We start from the raw sequence: 18,595 nt of genomic DNA, 5'->3' as shown, positions 1-18,595 counted from the left end.
ATATATAAATATTATAAATAACCATTACCACACACGATAAAAGTAATATGGCAAGATATTTTGTGAGTGTGTCTATAAGCTCGATTATAAAACCTACGTAAATTAAGCAGACAGTTTGTCTTCATTCACGAAATTGAAGATGTTGTTCCCATAAAGGAAGAGATTTTATAAATGGTGTGTTGAACTTTTAACGGTCGTCATTCACATGAAATGGCCTTATATTCAACACTCGGACTCACAACGCATTCAGGGAGAGAAGTGTTGCTATATTAAATGTAGTTTTACTCGTCGGATTGTGCGTAGCGCATAATCTGTCAATCTATGATTAAATGTTTTACCATCGATTATGTACTTTCACTTTATACGTGATATTCATTTCTTAATATGAAGTAATGTATCCATCATAATTCATAACTGCGACGAACTTAATTTTTAGCCACGGAAATTACTTAAATACGTTACTGTATTTAAGAATAAGTAATTCTTTTTAAAAAAAAATATTTCTTGCTTAAGATATTACTGTAAGGTATTGGGCTTGTATAAGATATTTCAAAATAAGTGTCAAATGAGATAGTTATTTATAAAAAAGATAAGAAGACTTAGTTTTCTATATATATTTTTTTTAAAAAAGGATTAAAAGATCAGATTCAATAAAATACAGAAAGTGACTTCCAAGCAATCTAAGGTGTAGAAAAAATAACTATGTTTAAGAAACAGATGTAACTTTGAAACTGTCCTGTAAATAAAGTATTAACACCTTACTTCTTGGAACTCCTACTTTTCTGTAACCTTAGATTGTTCAATCATTTTATATTAACTCAATAATATATTATTTTGTTTTTTTTTTTAATGATCTTAAATAAAAAGATTTTAAATAAGAAGCTCTGTTATATTTAACAGCTATTTCATATGGACATATGACACTTAATTTGCGTTATCCTATCCAATACCCATTTGCAAACAAAGAAACCATAATTCTTTATTATATTAAAGAAGAAACAAACATGTATTTACATATTTGCAAAACATAGGAACTCCCTATGACATCTCCCTTCAGATATTGATATAAAGATACAGTCGCTTGAATAATTTTATTAATTGTTGTGAAGTTGAAAAGAAAATGTATTACGCATCTGTATAATACAACGTTTTATTTATAAGTTTCTAAACCAAATGTTTTAACAGTTTTTAGAAGTGCGATATTATCGAGGCATAAGACGCTGCCGATATATTGAATACAATTTTATTCATTTATAATATTTTTCATTGAACTGTATAACATCGTGGAACAATTCAGCCTAAATACATGTACTATATTTTATTGACACAGTCCAGAATGATTGGAAATAAAACTTTATATATCTAGGAACAACGTGTCACTTAAATAGCTTTTCTTTGTAGTAAAATACGCACAAGAAAAACATGATCCAATTTTTTTAGAAATATTTAAGTTTACATGTTCAATCTCCAACTCTTTGCACACACACAGTCTGTTTTATATATGTACATATATAGTAACTTCTTTCTTTAAATTTCTATATAAATAACATTAATTATTTACCAGTAGAGTGATTTGAAAGACGATTATTATTCTTTTTTGTACTTTAATTAAAGTAGTTGTAATTAATGAACAAAATTTAGACGAACATTAAATTGAAAATGATCTTTTTACATTCCTGGACCAATTCTATATATCCTGCAATCCATGTATTTATATCTGTTTCTTTATATTTTAAATCAAAAAAGCTCAAGGATTGAATATCGTTTAAAATACAACTTAACTTGAGCTAAAACTAATCTTAGAATTTCAGTAGTTTCATAAACAACAATTTTATTGTTTCCAAGATGTATTGCTCTGTGTTACAATCTTCAGTTTCTAATTACTGTCACTCTATTACAGATAAGATATTTGTTTATCACATCATGCTCTATTACGATCTATAAACCTCGCAACGTCGGTTCCATATAAATGAAGGCAATATTATTTTAGCAAGTATAAACACTATCGTTATTAAGTCGTCATGTAGATCTACGCATCGTGCCTGGAGCTTAATATTTAAAAAACAAATGATAAAATTGTAAGAGTAATATATATATGGTGCTTTCATCCTACGTTATCGCAAAAGTAGTTTCTTAAATAAATATTCGACGAATAAATTTACATTAAGCAGTTAATTGATAATAACTATTAAAGGCTTGAATTTAAATTCATAATTAAGATAATCACATACAGTTTTTAAGTACACATTCTTGTGTAAGTACATACATAGTAAACTCGTCTGTAACATTATTGAAGTATTTTATTAATCGCACAGGCCTTAAGAAAGGTAACGTTACTTGCAAAATGCACCCTTAATCTATATGTAAATAATAGAATTTTCTACATAAATAGGTGTATATTTATAGAATTCTTAAATAAACTTGATTTTTATACTAAAAAGCTATGAGATTTAGTGCAAGCTTTTGTTTCTTTGGTCTTTTTAATACTTTCAATTAAAAATTTGTTATAATTAAAACTAGTAATTTATGATCTATGAATAACCTAAACAATTTACTCATTTCCAATTTGACTATATTGTTTCATAATCTCATCTTTCTGCTCTTTATTTATTTCTTTTGTTTCCTCTGTTGCAATTAATTTCTCTTCTGTAAAATTATCCACTAATATGGAATCACTTTGCTTTGCTTGCCTAATTCTTTTGATTTTTTTCTTAATAGCCACAGCACCTAATTTTATTAAAAAATCACAATTAATATCAATGTGTAAATTTTTTATTTGAATATACTTACAGAACAGGGTTTGCCAGAGTTCTGCCCTTTTTGATGTTCTGTTCACTAATTTTTTTAAGGAATCTCTATGTCGCTTTTGTATCCCTGCCAGTTCAATTGTTTCTTGCGTTGGCAAGGGAAATAAGCATGTTTCTAGCCAATGTGTAGCTTTTGCATATGCTAAAAATCTAAACCACACCTAAAAAATATATTTTTAGTAAAGAAAAATTGCTATAATGAGAAGTTTCTAAATAAATTATTTTATGATATATTACAGAATCTAAACACTCTGCTATGAACCACAGCTGTAAACCTATCTGTGCTCTTGTGTATTCCACATTTTCTGGCCATAAAAATTTTGGTACAAATAGTACATATAAGTATATCCTGAAATAAGTATTTGTCATGAAAATATTATGATCAAAAATACATCAAATTTTTAATATACTAACCAACTAAGACAATGAAGACAAAAGAATAATTTGGGTAACTTTCTTCCAATAAAGTGAGATACACATAATAAGATTCGACAAATATTTATTATAATTGTATCAATTGCCTTAGAAAATAGAAAAGTGCTCACCACTGTACACCATCTGTGAAGAAAATTGTAAAAAATCATGTAAAATACAACTTGCATTATTTAAATTCACTTAGTAACTAAGTTTCAATATTATATGTTTAAAGATATAAAGTAATACAAAGAACCAAGCATGTGCTAAGTGTTAAAATAGGAGTTGCTTTACTTTTCTTGGTGTGGGTTCATGATGAAAGACGCAAATAAAAAATGGGCCCAGCCTTTCGCCCAAGCTCCATGGCATAAGATCTCTATTCCTGCCCAATGAAAGTAAAAGCTTTTATGTAGAATGACACCCATTTCCTCGTGTGTCACCTCCTGTTCTCCAAAGAAGAGGCTTAACGTTTTAATAGTGGGTGATTTTAGATAACAAATGCTGCCAAAGCAAAATCCACATTCCCATACAGCTTTGATTATTCTATTTCTTTGCATCAATGGAATGCGCATACGTCGAAGTAACGACTGTGTTAATAAACGAAAATTATCAAATATACTGTCAATATGCTTTGTTATCCTTTATCTGCACTCTTTGTAAATAACCCACTCCAAAAAAAAAAATAATTGACAAATTCATTAATTAACACGGTTAACACATAACGTATAAAAATGCAAAATAAATTTTTGAAACTTACATTAACGCACTTCTCATACATAAAATACAAAACAATCCAAAATATAATTAAATATCCGAGCAATATGTCGGGTCTTGTTATCTTCGTATCATTTATAGGCTGCACGGTGAATGATTCTTTATCCCATAAATTCGAAACCTTCGGAGTAAATCGAGAATTCTCAACAAGCGAATACAGACCGATCGTCCAAGAATTTGTTATTTTTTCCAACATTTTAAGTCTTTGAAACTACGCTTTTATTTTCATATAAATTTGTCAATGTATGAAATTTTATAATCAAATGTTGTAAAAGATCATATAGGTATAAAACTATGTAATGACAAAGGTAATATTAAATGCCAATCGAAAATATATTTGAAACTTCGGTCTCTCGTGTCGTATTTGGATGAACACTAACTCTACAGAATAAAATTACAATCGCAAAAGCAGGTCATTACTCGTCACTTTCAAACTTTCAGCCACCACCAGATGTCCGTAAATACGTATGTACCGATATGTATTTTTTGAAATTTTATTTATATATTAAAATTTTGAATATATAATGTTACTGTTTAAATTCCAGCATCATTTTTAATTTAAAAGTATTATAAAATATTCAACATCGTAATGTTAAAGAAAATAAAATATTTTCCTTATAATTGTTTTAAAATTTTTTTAAACAAAAATGTACACTTCAAAAATAGGTTTAGAAAATATATAATATACATATATTTTTAATACATAATGTATTTTTATTGTGTATACACATTAAGCTATCATGAAATTTCACAAACTATCACTTTATATCCTAAACATAACACACAATACTAATGTTTTTTTTTATATATAAAGCAGAATTTTCATATAATTTAAAACAAATTTATTTCTTACTAGTAAATCAGTGATACGAAATTATTGCGCTTGGACGTTTACAATATTACGTTTCGATGTCCGATAAATCGTAAGTATATGTTTTTGATAAGGTCAAATAAAGACATTTTTTACAGAAATTATAATTAACATATATATAACACATTTAGAATTGACAAATCATTACTCATACAAGCAACAGTTCTGGTGCTTCATTATATAACCTAATATTCCATAACAGACTCCATTAACTGGAATTAATGAAATAGTATAAAGAAGTAGTATAAAGTAGTATAAGATCGTAAAAGTCGCAATGTGTTAGTAACACGAAGGAACTTACATGCGCAATCTCATAGAAAACATTTTTAATTTTTCAACATTTATTGCATAATATTTATCTCAACATTAGGTAATATAATGAAGCAAAAGTTGATTATAACACTTGTACAGGGCAACAAATGCATTACTACAGTGTGCACAATATATATGTATTATGCATACTACCTACAAACAAGTTATATTTCTGTTTGTAATATATGATGTTATGTTTACAGAAATATATAAGTAAAAATTGTGAAGTGCTTGAAGTAACATTATAAAAATGTGTTTGGCATATCACTTACATTTACACTTGTAAGAAAGCTTTAGGTACATATAATAAGTTCGAAAGTAATGGTAACCAAAACTTAAACAGTTTTTATTCATAAAGTACGATATGTTCTCAAAATTTCAAAAGTATGTCGCAAACCTAAGATAATTTCTTATAAACATTGTATAGCCATTGAGGAGAATTTGAAAATATTTATCTAACTATATACTTTTCCAGCTTTTTTCTTTTAAAAAAGAACATAGCCATGTATGACGAATAGACTAATTAAAGTCGCGAATTATTCCAGCTAATTAATAATTATTGACTGCCTTCAGTCCAATATTATAATCTATTTATTGACACGACTGATAATATCCCTCTATTGTACGAATAAAGATTTGATGAAACAATTTGATGCTTCTTTACACTAACTAGTTGGTGGAGGTGGCGGAGGTGGTTGTGCCAATAACGTAGGTAAAGTATTGAGATCAATGCCAGGGGGAGCTGGTGTTTGTTGTTGAGGTGGAGGAGGAACTGGAGCTGCTGGTGGCCATCCACCCATCTGTTGTGGTTGCCATCCTGGAAAACCTGGAGGGGGAGCCGTTCCAGGTGGAGGTGGGCGCATCGGCCCCTGTTGTCCTTGCTGCCATGGTGGTATACCCATTCCAGGTGGTGGAATTTGTGTCGGTGGCATTTGCCCTGGTGGCGGTGGTTGATTGTTTCCGGCCATCCAAGGCATCAATGGTGGGATATTTGGTTGAGATGTAGAACCAGGCGGTGGTGGAGGTGGTTGCATCACACCAGGTGGCGGAGGCATACTAACAGGAGGTTGCCATTGCATGTTCATACCATTCATGTTATTCACTTCTCCTTGACTCCAAGGTGGCGGAGCCATTCCTGGTGGAGGCATCATTGGACCACCTTGCATCATTTGTGGCGGTGGATGTGCTGGTGCAGCCATTAAAGCACGAGGTGCTTGTTGTCTAAAAAGAATTGCAAGATAATTATTATATGTATATATATTTTCTATAAAAATTTGCATTTACCTATAAGAGGCAAAAGAAGAATGGAACTTACCTATCAAAAAGACCAGGATAATTGGGATTTGGATTTGGTTGACGAGGCTGTCCGGTTTTAGATCGATCAGGTGGTGGACCTTCACCCAATTCTGCCATAAGAGACATATATTCCTCGTCTATTTTAGCTTTATCTCCACCCGGTCCCATTCCACCCATACCCGCAGCAGCTGGTCCACCCTGACCGGGTCTCTTAGATCTACAATCACGTGCAATATGACCTGCTCCGCCACAACTCGAACATACTATATTATTTGTTACGTTGGGTTTATCTGGACACTGTAATAATTGAAATAAGTATTAATCTCCTTACAAACATTAAGATATCATTAACATTTAAATATCAGTATACTAACCAGCCATGATTTATGATCAGATGCACCACAATTAGTACAACGTGGTCCATCATTTTCACGCAATGTTCCATTCAATAAAGCCAATTCTCTAAGTTGATTACGTCGTAAATCATTTTGCCCCTCAGGTACTTCCACACCTTGACGTATAATTTCGTGAATCTATTGAAAAACATATTTTAATAATATGCATATACGCTATAAACATGTTAATTTGTAAAGACGCTCCATACTCTTTCAACAGCCTTCTTTACGGCATCTAAATTATTAGCAGTAATGTATGCATGCAATGGTTCATCTTCACCAGGTAAAGGCTGCCCATCTTTCCTTCCAACTTTTCCTTCTTTTACAGAACCTTTACCACGAATTATTATCTTTGCTCCAGTTTCCTTCTCCATTGCTATGGTATTTAAAAAGGAAGCATTAACACACAATCTGTATAAACTTTATGTATCTTATGAATATCTTAAATTATTTTAACTTACATTTCAATGTATTTCCACGTGGTCCAATCAAAAGGCCAACAAAATTAATATCTGGATGTTCCTCTTGAGGAATCATTACTTTATCATGCACTCGTATTATTGGTGGTCTAAAAATATTTAATTTTAAACGTGGTACGTAAATAAAATGCCAACATTTTAAATATAAATAAAAAAACTATTAGTAATTACTTATAATCTGGTGGTGGTTTAAATTCTGGATTAATTTTGAGAATCTTCTGAATAAGATTGTGACGTTCCTCCTCCAATTTACGTCTAGTACGATATTCTCTTGTATTCAACCGTTTACCATCACTACTATATATGGGTTCTGGAGAAGGAGATCTGCAAAATAAAAAAATAAAATTTTGTCAAGAAACAAAGTTTGAATTAAGATGGTACTAGCATACAAGCAACCTGATCCTACTATGATTGTGTGATTAAGTGAGAGAAAAACTGCTGATTATTAGCAGAAAGTTGGAAACTGAGATAACACTTTAATTGATCTTCAAAGTTATTAGGCTTTGGTCATAAATTTTTCTTAACATATATTCTTTCCTTTCCTTTTTAACAAATAAAGTAGATTCTGACTATGTTGGAAAATTTGTAGGAGATATTAATAGAATATATGTTGCAAAACAAATTTGTTGAGTACATTAAATTTAAATTTAAATTTAAATTTATATTCCTACATGTATTATATATGTAACATTTTAAAATAATTAAATTAATTAAAATAATTAAAACATAAAGATGTGGTAATGTATTAAAGAAAATTCTAATAGAGTTAACAATTGCTATTTATATCTAAGAGATATATCTGCTAATTTTTAACCAAATTCGATAAAGGTATAAAATAGATACAAAGATTTCTATTAATGAAATTGTGAATTGATTATAAAATATTCTATAGACTTAGAAAAGACTAATTTTCAGAGTTTTCCAACAGTGTCAAGATGTTAAAATAAAGGGTAAAAAATTAAGTACTGTTAAATATAACATTGCTATTAGTCTATTCAATAGGTAACCACTGGAAGACTGCGCGTTTGTGCACAGCAGAAATCGGTATGATGACAGCTGCTAAGATAGATCCTGTGATTATTAGGAAATAATTTCTTTGGGTTAGTTAATAGTTTGTATATCTTACTATATTGTATAATACTAATGAAACACAATGATATAAAATAATGGTTCCAGCTAAAATCAGAAAAGTTAAACCTATTGGAGTAAATTAATTTATTAGAAAAATTAACGTGTATTTATTTAAGTTGTACCTGAAAGTAACGTAATATTGATCTTTACAGTATTATGTTAGCAATTATATTAGCAATTATAATTTTACGAATTTCATTATTTGCCTGAAATCTCTCATTAAGTTGTAATTAAGGATAAAAATCTATTTTAGTTAATTAACGATAAATATTCCTGTGGCATTATGATATTAAACAGATATAAAATGCCGTGCAGATCACGACAGCCTAATAGAAATCTCTATCAAGGTGCCCTATGCGCAAAATTTTTATTATTCTATTAAGACGATCGATATCGAATAAATCGCAATTGTGCGTACAATAATGAAATACAGCCTATTAACTTGAATAAAGCAGTCTGCATAGGAACACCTCTGAATATCCCTACATGTGCAAAAGTATAACTATTTAAAAAGATATATGGACTAGAATACCCACTGTGTGTTAAACACTGCTACTATGATCGTTATCCGTTTTTTGCATTTAATTGTATTAAATATTATAAACATGTATTATTTATATATAAGCAATGTATATATGTATGTATATATAGAAAAAGTTATTTTTAAAACAGAAGAAATATGTTCTGGAAAAATACGTTTATATTTAAGTATTCATACTAATATACTACCACTTTAGTTATTGCCCCAAATTTATATTTATTAACTAAGACTTTTGTAGCAGTGTTTAATAAAAAAATGAATTAGTAAAAGAAATTGTTTAGGGCAAACCAATATTATCAAAATTCATCTTCTGTGCTGCGTGGTGGCTTTAATCAAGCCCAATCTTTTCAAACAGACATCAGTATCCCACACTAACTGTACTGGAGCCATATCATAAGGCCCCTGTATTTATGGGCTGCTGAATGGTCAGTAGATAGGTATTGTAGATATGTTATGGTCATTTTTGGTATGTAAGTTTCGTTCAAACCTTTCCTCTGGGTTAAGTGGAATTCCAAGGTCTCCAGTGCGTAGCTTCCTGCTGATTTCCTCAATCTGCAGCTGAACTGTAAACCAACGGGTTAGAGGGGGCGGAAACCCCAACAGTTAGATATTGCCAATTTGCCATAACCATATACATTCTATAATGTAAGCATGTCTCAAAAGTGTAGAATATTCACCTAAGTCTAGTATTTTGTAACTTTTTTAAAATTTTCTCTTTAGTAAATTGTTACTTTTTTCTTAATCAATTAGAAAAATATATCATAGTTTTTTGTATGATTTATTATATATAAATGAGATTTAAAAAAAAGAGGTCCTTTATAGAAACATGTAAGAAAAAAAATTAGCAGGTACTTCAATGTAGTTTTAGGCAATCTAAGAAGTTTGATAACTCAATATTCATCATTCAGCAAAATTGGCAATTCCTATTGCCAAACTCGCTTGTTGAAAGTACTTGAAATGGCAATTACCTCTGGTAACTATAAACTTTTTAACAATACATACATACTTACATCTTTTATAGTACTACAAAATTAAATTTTAGAAATTTATACGCAGAAGCATGATTCTTAAATCATATCCTGTCCATATATGTATACATATATGTGTGTGTATAATACATAATTAAATAGAAATGATAACTGAAGGAATTACAGAAAATAAACTTACAGAGGTAAGCCTTCTCCTGTTCAGGAGTCAGGTTTGTTGGTAGAACCGTAGGCATGCCTGGTATAAAAGTTTTGTCATGTTCACTACCGCTCCATCTAGTTTTCCTCCTCTTCCTACGTTCCTCTTTCGTCTCTTTTTCCTGTTTACCATCGCCTAGAAGGTATTTATCATCACCTAATGTGTCTAATTTATTCAAAAACTTTATATGCTCCATTCTTTTGAATTATCAATTATAAGTAGGTTTTAATTTTTCTCGGAACAAATATTTAGATAAATATGCAAAAAAGTCAAAAGAACCATATGTTATGCAACTTCTATAGTTATATTACATAAAAAAACAAAGGATTGAAAGCTATTTGGCTATATATACAACTATGCAAAATCATATGGCTGATGATTTTCTCTAGATACCTATTTTAGCATTCACTAATTTCAGCTATGTGCAATGTTTGCACCCATTTATTTCTTATATTGTGTACCAACGCAAGGGAAGAGCATGTTTGTAAATGATTCTCAGTTGCATACTTTCGTACAAGTAGATTGAAAATTTATATTCAGATTTGCATTTTTGTAAACATAATTAGACAGAGTAGAATCTAAGTGCAAATTTATTTCATCCACTGAACATTGTAGTAACTACTTTGGATATTTTGTATACTTTTGCATATTATGTGCGATTTGTGCACTATTACAATTTTAAATTTGCTATGAATGCAAAAAATCCACAGCCTACTTATAAGAAATCCTACCTTATAAGCAAATAATAATTATACCATATTTATAATATAGTATAATAATTATAATTATATAAATAAATATTATTATAATTATAATATGATAATAATCATATAAGAAATCAGGTCGCGCAATACGATATTAGAAGAAAATCGAGCTTGGTGTAACAAGGATAATTTCAGACGTACTTTCCGCTTCACGTTTTCTCGTGTTATTTGTCGTGGAATTGGAATTGGAGTTCAACTGCGTTCCATTAGCAATTGCGGCACTCACCGCGGCAGCTGCTGCAGCCGCAGCAGCAGCCGCGTTTGCAGTCGCAGCATTTTGTTGGGCGTTTTGCAAATAACTTGGATTCAATAACGATGTGAAATTTCGTGATTGATTCATGGTGTAAATCTAACCGAGCACGCGTAAAACGTCAGAATCGTTATACGTCTTACGGTGTGTAGCGTACGGTGTACAACTGTTTAGCTAAAATCAACGGAACGTTTACACACCAAGAAAATGGCGGCGTTCAACTGACTGACGAAAACCTTTACCTCTTTCATAGGCGTACGGAGTACCGGAGACGGATGCTGTCTTTCCGGATAGAATTAATAAAGAATGTTGTCGCTAGTTGGCGCTTTGATGAGTTTCAGAACATCTTTGAATTTCATATAAAATAAAATGTAAAAAGAGACAGAAAAACATCTCAAATTGTTACATAAATTTTTTAAAATAAAAATACATATATTTATTTATTCCTTTAATTGAACAAGGAGATTTAAAGACAATGTTTTGTAAGAATTCTATGCGTTCTTAAACTTATCGAAACACGAAGTAACGTGTGTGAGCGTGTATATTTCTTACTCAATATATCGTAGAATGGTTATAAGGAACTACAGTTTATTGTATCTGAAGTCAGTTTTCAACGGTTAATTGAAATTTTTTGATTGGCATACAGTTAATAAGTTACCAATTGGGACATTTTCTGAAAACTATATATTCGTGGATGCAACTGAACGCAACGCATTTATTATTTTTCATTGGTTGGTAAATAAAGATGATCTATATTCACAGTTGCATCGTGTACGACTATTGGTCATAAAAGTACCGATATATCATTGTGGAAATACTAATTTTCCAAATCTAAATTTAATTTTAACTTATGTTATAGCGGCTCATTGTATGTAGAAACCCGTATTATGATCTGTTTCATTCGACAAGTTTCGTACAACTTGAATCAGTTGAATATTTTGCTAAAATATGAAACATATCTAACGATATATCCGGCTTTATTCAATCACAACAATGGAGACAAAACGTTATCAGACGCTCTGAAACGTGATGTAACGTAATGTGTATAACGTTGGAATGTACTGATACCGATGTTGGAACATTGTCAGTTTCTACATCTAATCGTCATGAACACTGTTTATACCTGGTCGACTGACAGCTGTTTGAACTTCGGCGTGATGTGCACTGTATCGTTTTGTACAAGCATCGATGTATCTTCTGGTCATGTAAGGCTTCCGATGTAATCAACGATGAAACTACTGCGTGGTTTCAACACATCGGAACGCAAAAGTGCAACAGCATAATTCTAGTACATTTTGAATGTTTTCCTCTATTACCTCTAAGTGCAAAGTTACAGAACAGTTTGCGGTATAATGGCAGCTCATAAGACAGGCGGGCAAAGTGCTCGAAAGAAAGTACAGGTACTTGTCTGTGATGTTTTTTCCCCTGTTGAAATATACGTCATTGCTTTTCGAAGCATAATTTCTTTTGAATTAAATGAAATGTTTTCGCAAAAACAGAATTGTTGTGTACTAATTGACGTTGCTATTTCGCCCGTTATAAAATCCACATGACGATGTATGAAATAATAGAATCGCAATTGATCTATGATATTTTTGATATGTATTGCTTGATGCTATATGCAATTATTGATTAATTTCGTAAGATTCTTATAAAATCTTTGATGACTATAAATCACGTAATTACTAACGTGTGGTGTGTCATGAATAATATCGTAAATGAATTTTTATGTTTGTATACTTTCGATCTTATCGAATAATTAATGAAACTCACAAAAAGATTTATTTAGAATGATTATTATACGAATGGTAATTATTTTGTTATTTTGCGTATTTAATGAAGGTATCCATGGTTATAAGAGATGAAATGGAAAAGAAACATAGAGCTGGAGTCAATTCATTACAATATGATCCAGCTTTGCATAGGCTTTACTCTGCAGGTAGAGATAGTATTATAAGGATATGGAATTGCAAAAATATGAAAGATCCATATATTCAGTCAATGGAGCATCACACGGACTGGGTCAATGATATAGTATTGTGCTGCGGTGGCAAAAATTGTATGTATCTTTTGTTAAATTTCTAAGTTAATGTTTAACATGTATTTAAAGACACAATATATTATGTTTTTATGTAATGAGAAAAGAAAATATTGCTTTACAGTGATATCAGCCAGTTCTGACACAACAGTAAAGGTATGGAACGCACACAAAGGTTTCTGCATGTCTACGTTAAGGACACATAAAGATTATGTAAAGGCTCTAGCATATGCAAAAGATAAAGAACAAGTTGCTAGTGCTGGTTTAGATAAATTAATCTTTCTATGGGATGTGAATACGTTAACTGCTCTCACAGCAAGCAACAATACAGTAACAAGTAACAATTCAGTCTATAATATGAATAAACAATTTATAATTATTTAAATAACACATGGATAATTTGCAGCATCATCTCTTAGTGGAAATAAAGACTCCATATATAGTCTTGCCATGAATCAGATTGGAACAATTATAGTGAGCGGTAGTACAGAAAAAGTTTTAAGAGTATGGGATCCAAGAAATTGTACTAAGTTAATGAAACTTCGCGGTCATATGGATAATATTAAAGCCTTAGTATTAAATAGAGATGGTACTCAGTGTTTGTCAGCCAGTTCTGATGGAACAATTAAACTTTGGTCACTAGGGCAACAAAGATGTATACAAACCTTTAGAGTACATAAAGAAGGTGTTTGGGCATTATTGGTAATTACAATTTTTTCCCCTATCTCAACACCTTATTAAAGTAATAAATAATGCAAATAACTATATTAAATTAGAAAAATCATCTTTAGGCAACAGATACCTTTAGTCATGTAATATCAGGAGGTAGAGACAAAAGAGTTGTAATGACTGAATTATCATGTTATCCTGAAAGGTATACAGTTATTTGTGAAGAAAAAGCACCTGTGCTAAAAATGGTTATGACACCTGATCAATCCAGCATTTGGGTAGCAACTAGTGAATCTACTATAAATAATTGGGTATTGTTATATTTTATTATGCACAAAAAAAACTCGTTAATAAAATAAATAACATTTTGAAAATTGTTGTAGTCTATAAGTCAAAAGGATTGGCAAGAATTAGGAATTGAAGATTATTGTGACTCCGCTAGTGGGGTAACACAGAATGTAAGAAATACAGAGCCTGCACAAAAAATATTGGGTGGCTCGGCAATACGGCATTGTCACGTCTTAAATGATCGAAGACACGTTTTAACGAAAGATACGGAAGAAAATGTAGCTTTATACGATGTATTAAAGGCGCGTAAAGTTGAAGATTTAGGAAAAGTAGATTTTGAACAGGAGATAAAAAAAAGAAATAAAATGGTGTATGTTCCAAACTGGTTTAGTGTAGATCTGAAAACTGGGGTATGTAATTCTATGATTCGTTAACGCAATTGTAATTTTAATACATATGAGATTAAAAATAACTTTTGATATATTTTTATAGATGTTGACCATCCATTTAGGTCAAGATGAAAATGACTGTTTTTCTGCATGGGTTTCTGCAAAAGAAACTGGTCTTGCAGAAAATGATGCGGTAGATCAAAAAGGTAATATTTACTTTTATACATATATCATTGTTTACTGTTCTTACAATACTATATTGCTTCTTCTTTCATTTCCTTCAGTGAATTATGGAAATCTTTTGCTACAAGCTTTATTGGAACATTGGTGGAGGCCATTACATGTTGATGATGAAAATGAAGGCAATAGTAATGATGGTAACAGCTCTATACATACTAGAGGAGGAAATTTATATTTCTCAGTACCAACCCATACGCCTGTTATATTCAGGTATAAAAAAGTTCTAAGTATTTCCCTTAAATGAAAAAGTATTTGCTTAACTATTTTTGATTATAACAATAAAAATACAATTATGTTTTAGTGAAGTAGGAGGCAGACCTTTGTATAGATTATTAGTTAGAGATGCTGCAGGAGAAATGGAAGGAGTGCTATTGAATGAAACTGTTCCAGCATGGGTAGTTAATATTGTTGTGGATAAAAATCTCCCACAGTTCATTAAAATATCATTTTATCTTCTTCCACATGCAACATCTGGTGTAAAAAGTTTAAAAAGGTATGTATAAAATGAATAATTTTTTAAATATTACAAAATAAAATTTTTGTAATATCGGGTTAATATATATTTTTTAAGGGATCGCTTAATTGCAAACGATTTTATACAAATTCGTAAGATAGCAGAACATGTTTGCGATAGAGTACTTGGTGCCGGTAGTGACTCGGGATCGGTATCAGGTATTGGAAATACAGTTTCTGGAGGATCTCCACCTGGAGACAGGACAAATACAGATTCGAACGCTGATAGTTCTTCACTGATCGAGGAAAAAGTAGAATTGTTATGTAACGATCAAGTTTTAGATCCTTCTATGGATTTAAGAACTGTATGTTTTTATACTGTACCTAACTATATTCGTCTAATACAATGGTATTTTTACATTATCTTTATTTTATCATGCTTTAGGTCAGACATTTTATTTGGAAAAGTTCAGCAGACTTAATAATTCATTATCGGCCAGTAAAATAGTTAGAGCTAAATTCGTCAGAACAGAGATCTCTAAAGTGTCCATGGTTTTTTACTGTCATAAAGTAAGTAAATGTTTTTACTTATTCTTTATTTACTAAAAATGATTATATGAAACGAATATATTACAGAATAACGGAAGACATGTGGTCTAGTTGCAGAGTGTGGCATTTCACACTACCTTCACTTTCTGAAATGTTCAATCGAATTTTGATGGATGTTTCGTTAGATGCTGCAAGTGAAGATGAGTAAAAGTCAGGTTATATATAGAGTATTTAAAATTAAATGAGTTGAAAGGCAATAATGTGTGGAAGTATCAGTATAAATTGCTCATATTTGTATATTTACATCCTGAGGCCAAATTCAATAATACAACAATAATTTCAGTTAGTCTGCTATTAAAAACATGTTTTTTGTTTTTAATGCATTTCATTTAATGCAAAGTATTAAATGTTTACTGTCAGCCATTTATAGTCTTCCCACTTCAAAAATATCAACATATAACGTTAAGTACAAAAAATAAGGGATAAACCATGGATGGCCCAGGAAATTAAACTGTCTTTAAATATTATATTTTCATGTGCTTCTCAATTATTCCTTTATTTATACTATATAATTAATTTTTTTTCCTTTTTGTTGATTTGTAAGTAGCATTATTTTATTTAAACAAAACATATACTCAAACAAATTAAAGACATGTATCAGCAATACTCCACACACCTGCCTTGTTATTGTAAAAAAAAAGCAAACTATAAAAGGAAGAGAAAAATGTCAATTTACTATTAATCAAATTAAAATTCAGCAGCCAAATTAACAGTTCAATATTTCCTATTAATAACATAGGAAATAACAGTGTATGTCTTCAGTATAATAAGGTCAAATTCTGTCTCTAATGGAACTTCTAGTAATTAAACTTTTATTACGTATTATACGAGAGAAGAAAAGTATGAATACATTACAGTTTTCGATTAAACAAATATGACTATATTGGCAGAATTTGATCTTAGGAGACAACTACAATAGATAAAAAACAAAAAGACAACTACAATAGATAAAAAGTTAATCATACGTTAGAATATTTACTCTACTAGAATCCTATAAATTGTACATACAAATACGATTGTAAGTAACGTCCCTTAATCATGGTGATGGGCTGTATACATAAAATCGAAGCAAATGTATCAAAATCGAAGCCTTTGCACCAATTTTATGAAATTGGGATAAATGCTTGACTTTAAAAAAGAAAAAGAAATTGAGTGACATAAGGAGGGAGAGAGTGACAGAAAGAAAAAGAAAGAAAGAAAACACTGTTCTTTATTAATATGGCCCTAAATGTTGTAATTCTTGTGTTATCAAAATGACATAGAAGCAATTTTTTAATAAATCTAGAGATTATTTCGTTGTTACATTTTAATATGCTATGTATTGTATAAGTATTTATTTGCTAAGCTTTTGTTACACATATTTAAAAATGTAAAAAAGTTAATTACTATTACTTAGTTATATTCTTCTTATTAGGGATTTTTAGAGCTCTGTGATAAATGTTTCTTGAGCTAAGGACATTGATTAACATGATGGCTACCAAAAATATTGTATATTTGCAGTTAAGTTTGATTCATTTTTATGTTTGTATATTGGCATTATATGTATATTTTGCAAAGACCTAGTATCAATCATGTCGCATTTAATTATTGAATGTATTTTCGTAAAATGACCCTCATTATTGCAACAGGAAATCAACACGTGCCTGATCCTAGATTATAAGTTGTAGAGGGCATTTAAATGATGAAGCGATCTATTACTCTTTTGAAAATAATGTGGATTGTAAGTTAATACTGTTGCGGTGCATAATAATAGAAAATATTCTGTTAAAATTTAGTATTTAGTTGTATATTTGTAAGCATTTTGCTCGTAAGTTTATTTATATAATACTAGGTGCAAGATGCAATTGTTGATCATTTATTGTGTTTTAAGCATTAACAATTGAATGAAATTTTCTGATAATTTATTATTTTACTTTATTACAAAAACAGCTCTTATATACTTTTTTCTTTTCGTTTTATAATTAAATTTTTATGTTAATTGCTTAATTGCAATTTCGTAGAGATTTACTATATTGTTTAGCAGTTTCATTTGTAGGTAATATTAAATTAGTTTTAGACACAAGACGTGCATTTCATACAGTATTCGTAAAAGTTATAACTGAGCCTTCCTCACTAAAGAAATAACATTGTTCATTAATGGAAGTACTAATGTATTAAAAGTGCGCTTGTAATTACACTTTTGAAACGTGACATCTTCAAATCAAAACTAATTATACTCCCTATCTTCTTAGTAAGGGACAAAAGGATGTTCTCAAAATAAGATGTTAATTAATTCTCATATTTAAGAAAAGAGAGCAAGTAGAAAAAAGGAAAAGGATTATGAAATGGTGCCAAATTTTATACTAAACAAAACCTCTTGCAGTGCACCCATTTCTTTTAAAAATGACTAAGATTTTTTCTGTACAACTGCTTTTAACAATATCTTATTAAGTACGATAGTTCTAATATTTATTATCTAAGATTATGTATATTCGTAAAAACTCATAATTACAACGATTATTTCTCTTGTTTTTAGAACGATATAAGAACCTAAGAAATATCGTCTCGCATCTAGAAAATTCTATGATCAAATTTGAAAGAAATGTTGATTCATCCTAATTTATAAACAGAATTCATTAATATACGATAGCAGATGAAATTTTCTACAATTTTCTACATTCTACTGGGCGATGAGGCGATATTCGTTCAAT

General features: G+C 30.2%; 3 protein-coding genes across 4 annotated transcripts; 1 reads left to right on the top strand and 2 right to left on the bottom strand.

Annotated features, from left to right (window-relative positions):
- Positions 1–1,134: 1,134 nt before the first annotated feature.
- On the bottom strand, positions 1,135–4,450 carry LOC100647231. Its single transcript, XM_003399524.4, has 6 exons — positions 3,979–4,450; positions 3,516–3,808; positions 3,222–3,365; positions 3,045–3,156; positions 2,791–2,968; positions 1,135–2,727 (listed from the first exon to the last, which is right to left on the bottom strand). The coding sequence occupies exons 1-6, from the start codon at positions 4,189–4,191 to the stop codon at positions 2,552–2,554; spliced, it is 1,116 nt and encodes a 371-aa protein (XP_003399572.2). The 5' UTR covers positions 4,192–4,450; the 3' UTR covers positions 1,135–2,551.
- A 236-nt stretch (positions 4,451–4,686) lies between these two features.
- Positions 4,687–11,546, bottom strand: LOC100647113 (splicing factor 1). 2 transcript variants are annotated; one of them, XM_048411103.1, is made up of 9 exons: positions 11,462–11,546; positions 10,188–10,340; positions 9,508–9,583; positions 7,520–7,672; positions 7,331–7,437; positions 7,079–7,245; positions 6,849–7,007; positions 6,494–6,771; positions 4,687–6,399 (listed from the first exon to the last, which is right to left on the bottom strand). In XM_048411103.1, the coding sequence occupies exons 2-9, from the start codon at positions 10,240–10,242 to the stop codon at positions 5,844–5,846; spliced, it is 1,551 nt and encodes a 516-aa protein (XP_048267060.1). In that variant the 5' UTR covers positions 10,243–10,340; positions 11,462–11,546; the 3' UTR covers positions 4,687–5,843. The 2 variants fall into 2 exon arrangements, with proteins under 2 accessions (XP_048267060.1, XP_003399571.1); XM_003399523.4 differs by lacking the exon at positions 11,462–11,546 and adding an exon at positions 11,111–11,455.
- A 275-nt stretch (positions 11,547–11,821) lies between these two features.
- Positions 11,822–18,197, top strand: LOC100646919 (WD repeat-containing protein 48). The gene is made up of 13 exons (XM_048411102.1): positions 11,822–11,950; positions 12,079–12,619; positions 13,062–13,278; positions 13,382–13,594; positions 13,664–13,959; positions 14,049–14,237; positions 14,310–14,624; positions 14,707–14,809; positions 14,888–15,053; positions 15,145–15,336; positions 15,415–15,661; positions 15,742–15,866; positions 15,933–18,197. Exons 2-12 carry the CDS (start codon positions 12,572–12,574, stop codon positions 15,802–15,804), a joined length of 2,049 nt encoding a protein of 682 aa, XP_048267059.1. The 5' UTR covers positions 11,822–11,950; positions 12,079–12,571; the 3' UTR covers positions 15,805–15,866; positions 15,933–18,197.
- The last annotated feature ends 398 nt before the right edge of the window (positions 18,198–18,595 follow it).

The sequence above is a fragment of the Bombus terrestris genome, chromosome 12 (assembly GCF_910591885.1).
Source record: "Bombus terrestris chromosome 12, iyBomTerr1.2, whole genome shotgun sequence".
Lineage (NCBI taxonomy): Eukaryota > Metazoa > Arthropoda > Insecta > Hymenoptera > Apidae > Bombus > Bombus terrestris.
The sequence above is the reverse complement of the archived record's forward strand: the minus strand, read 5'-3'. Positions and strand labels throughout refer to the sequence as shown.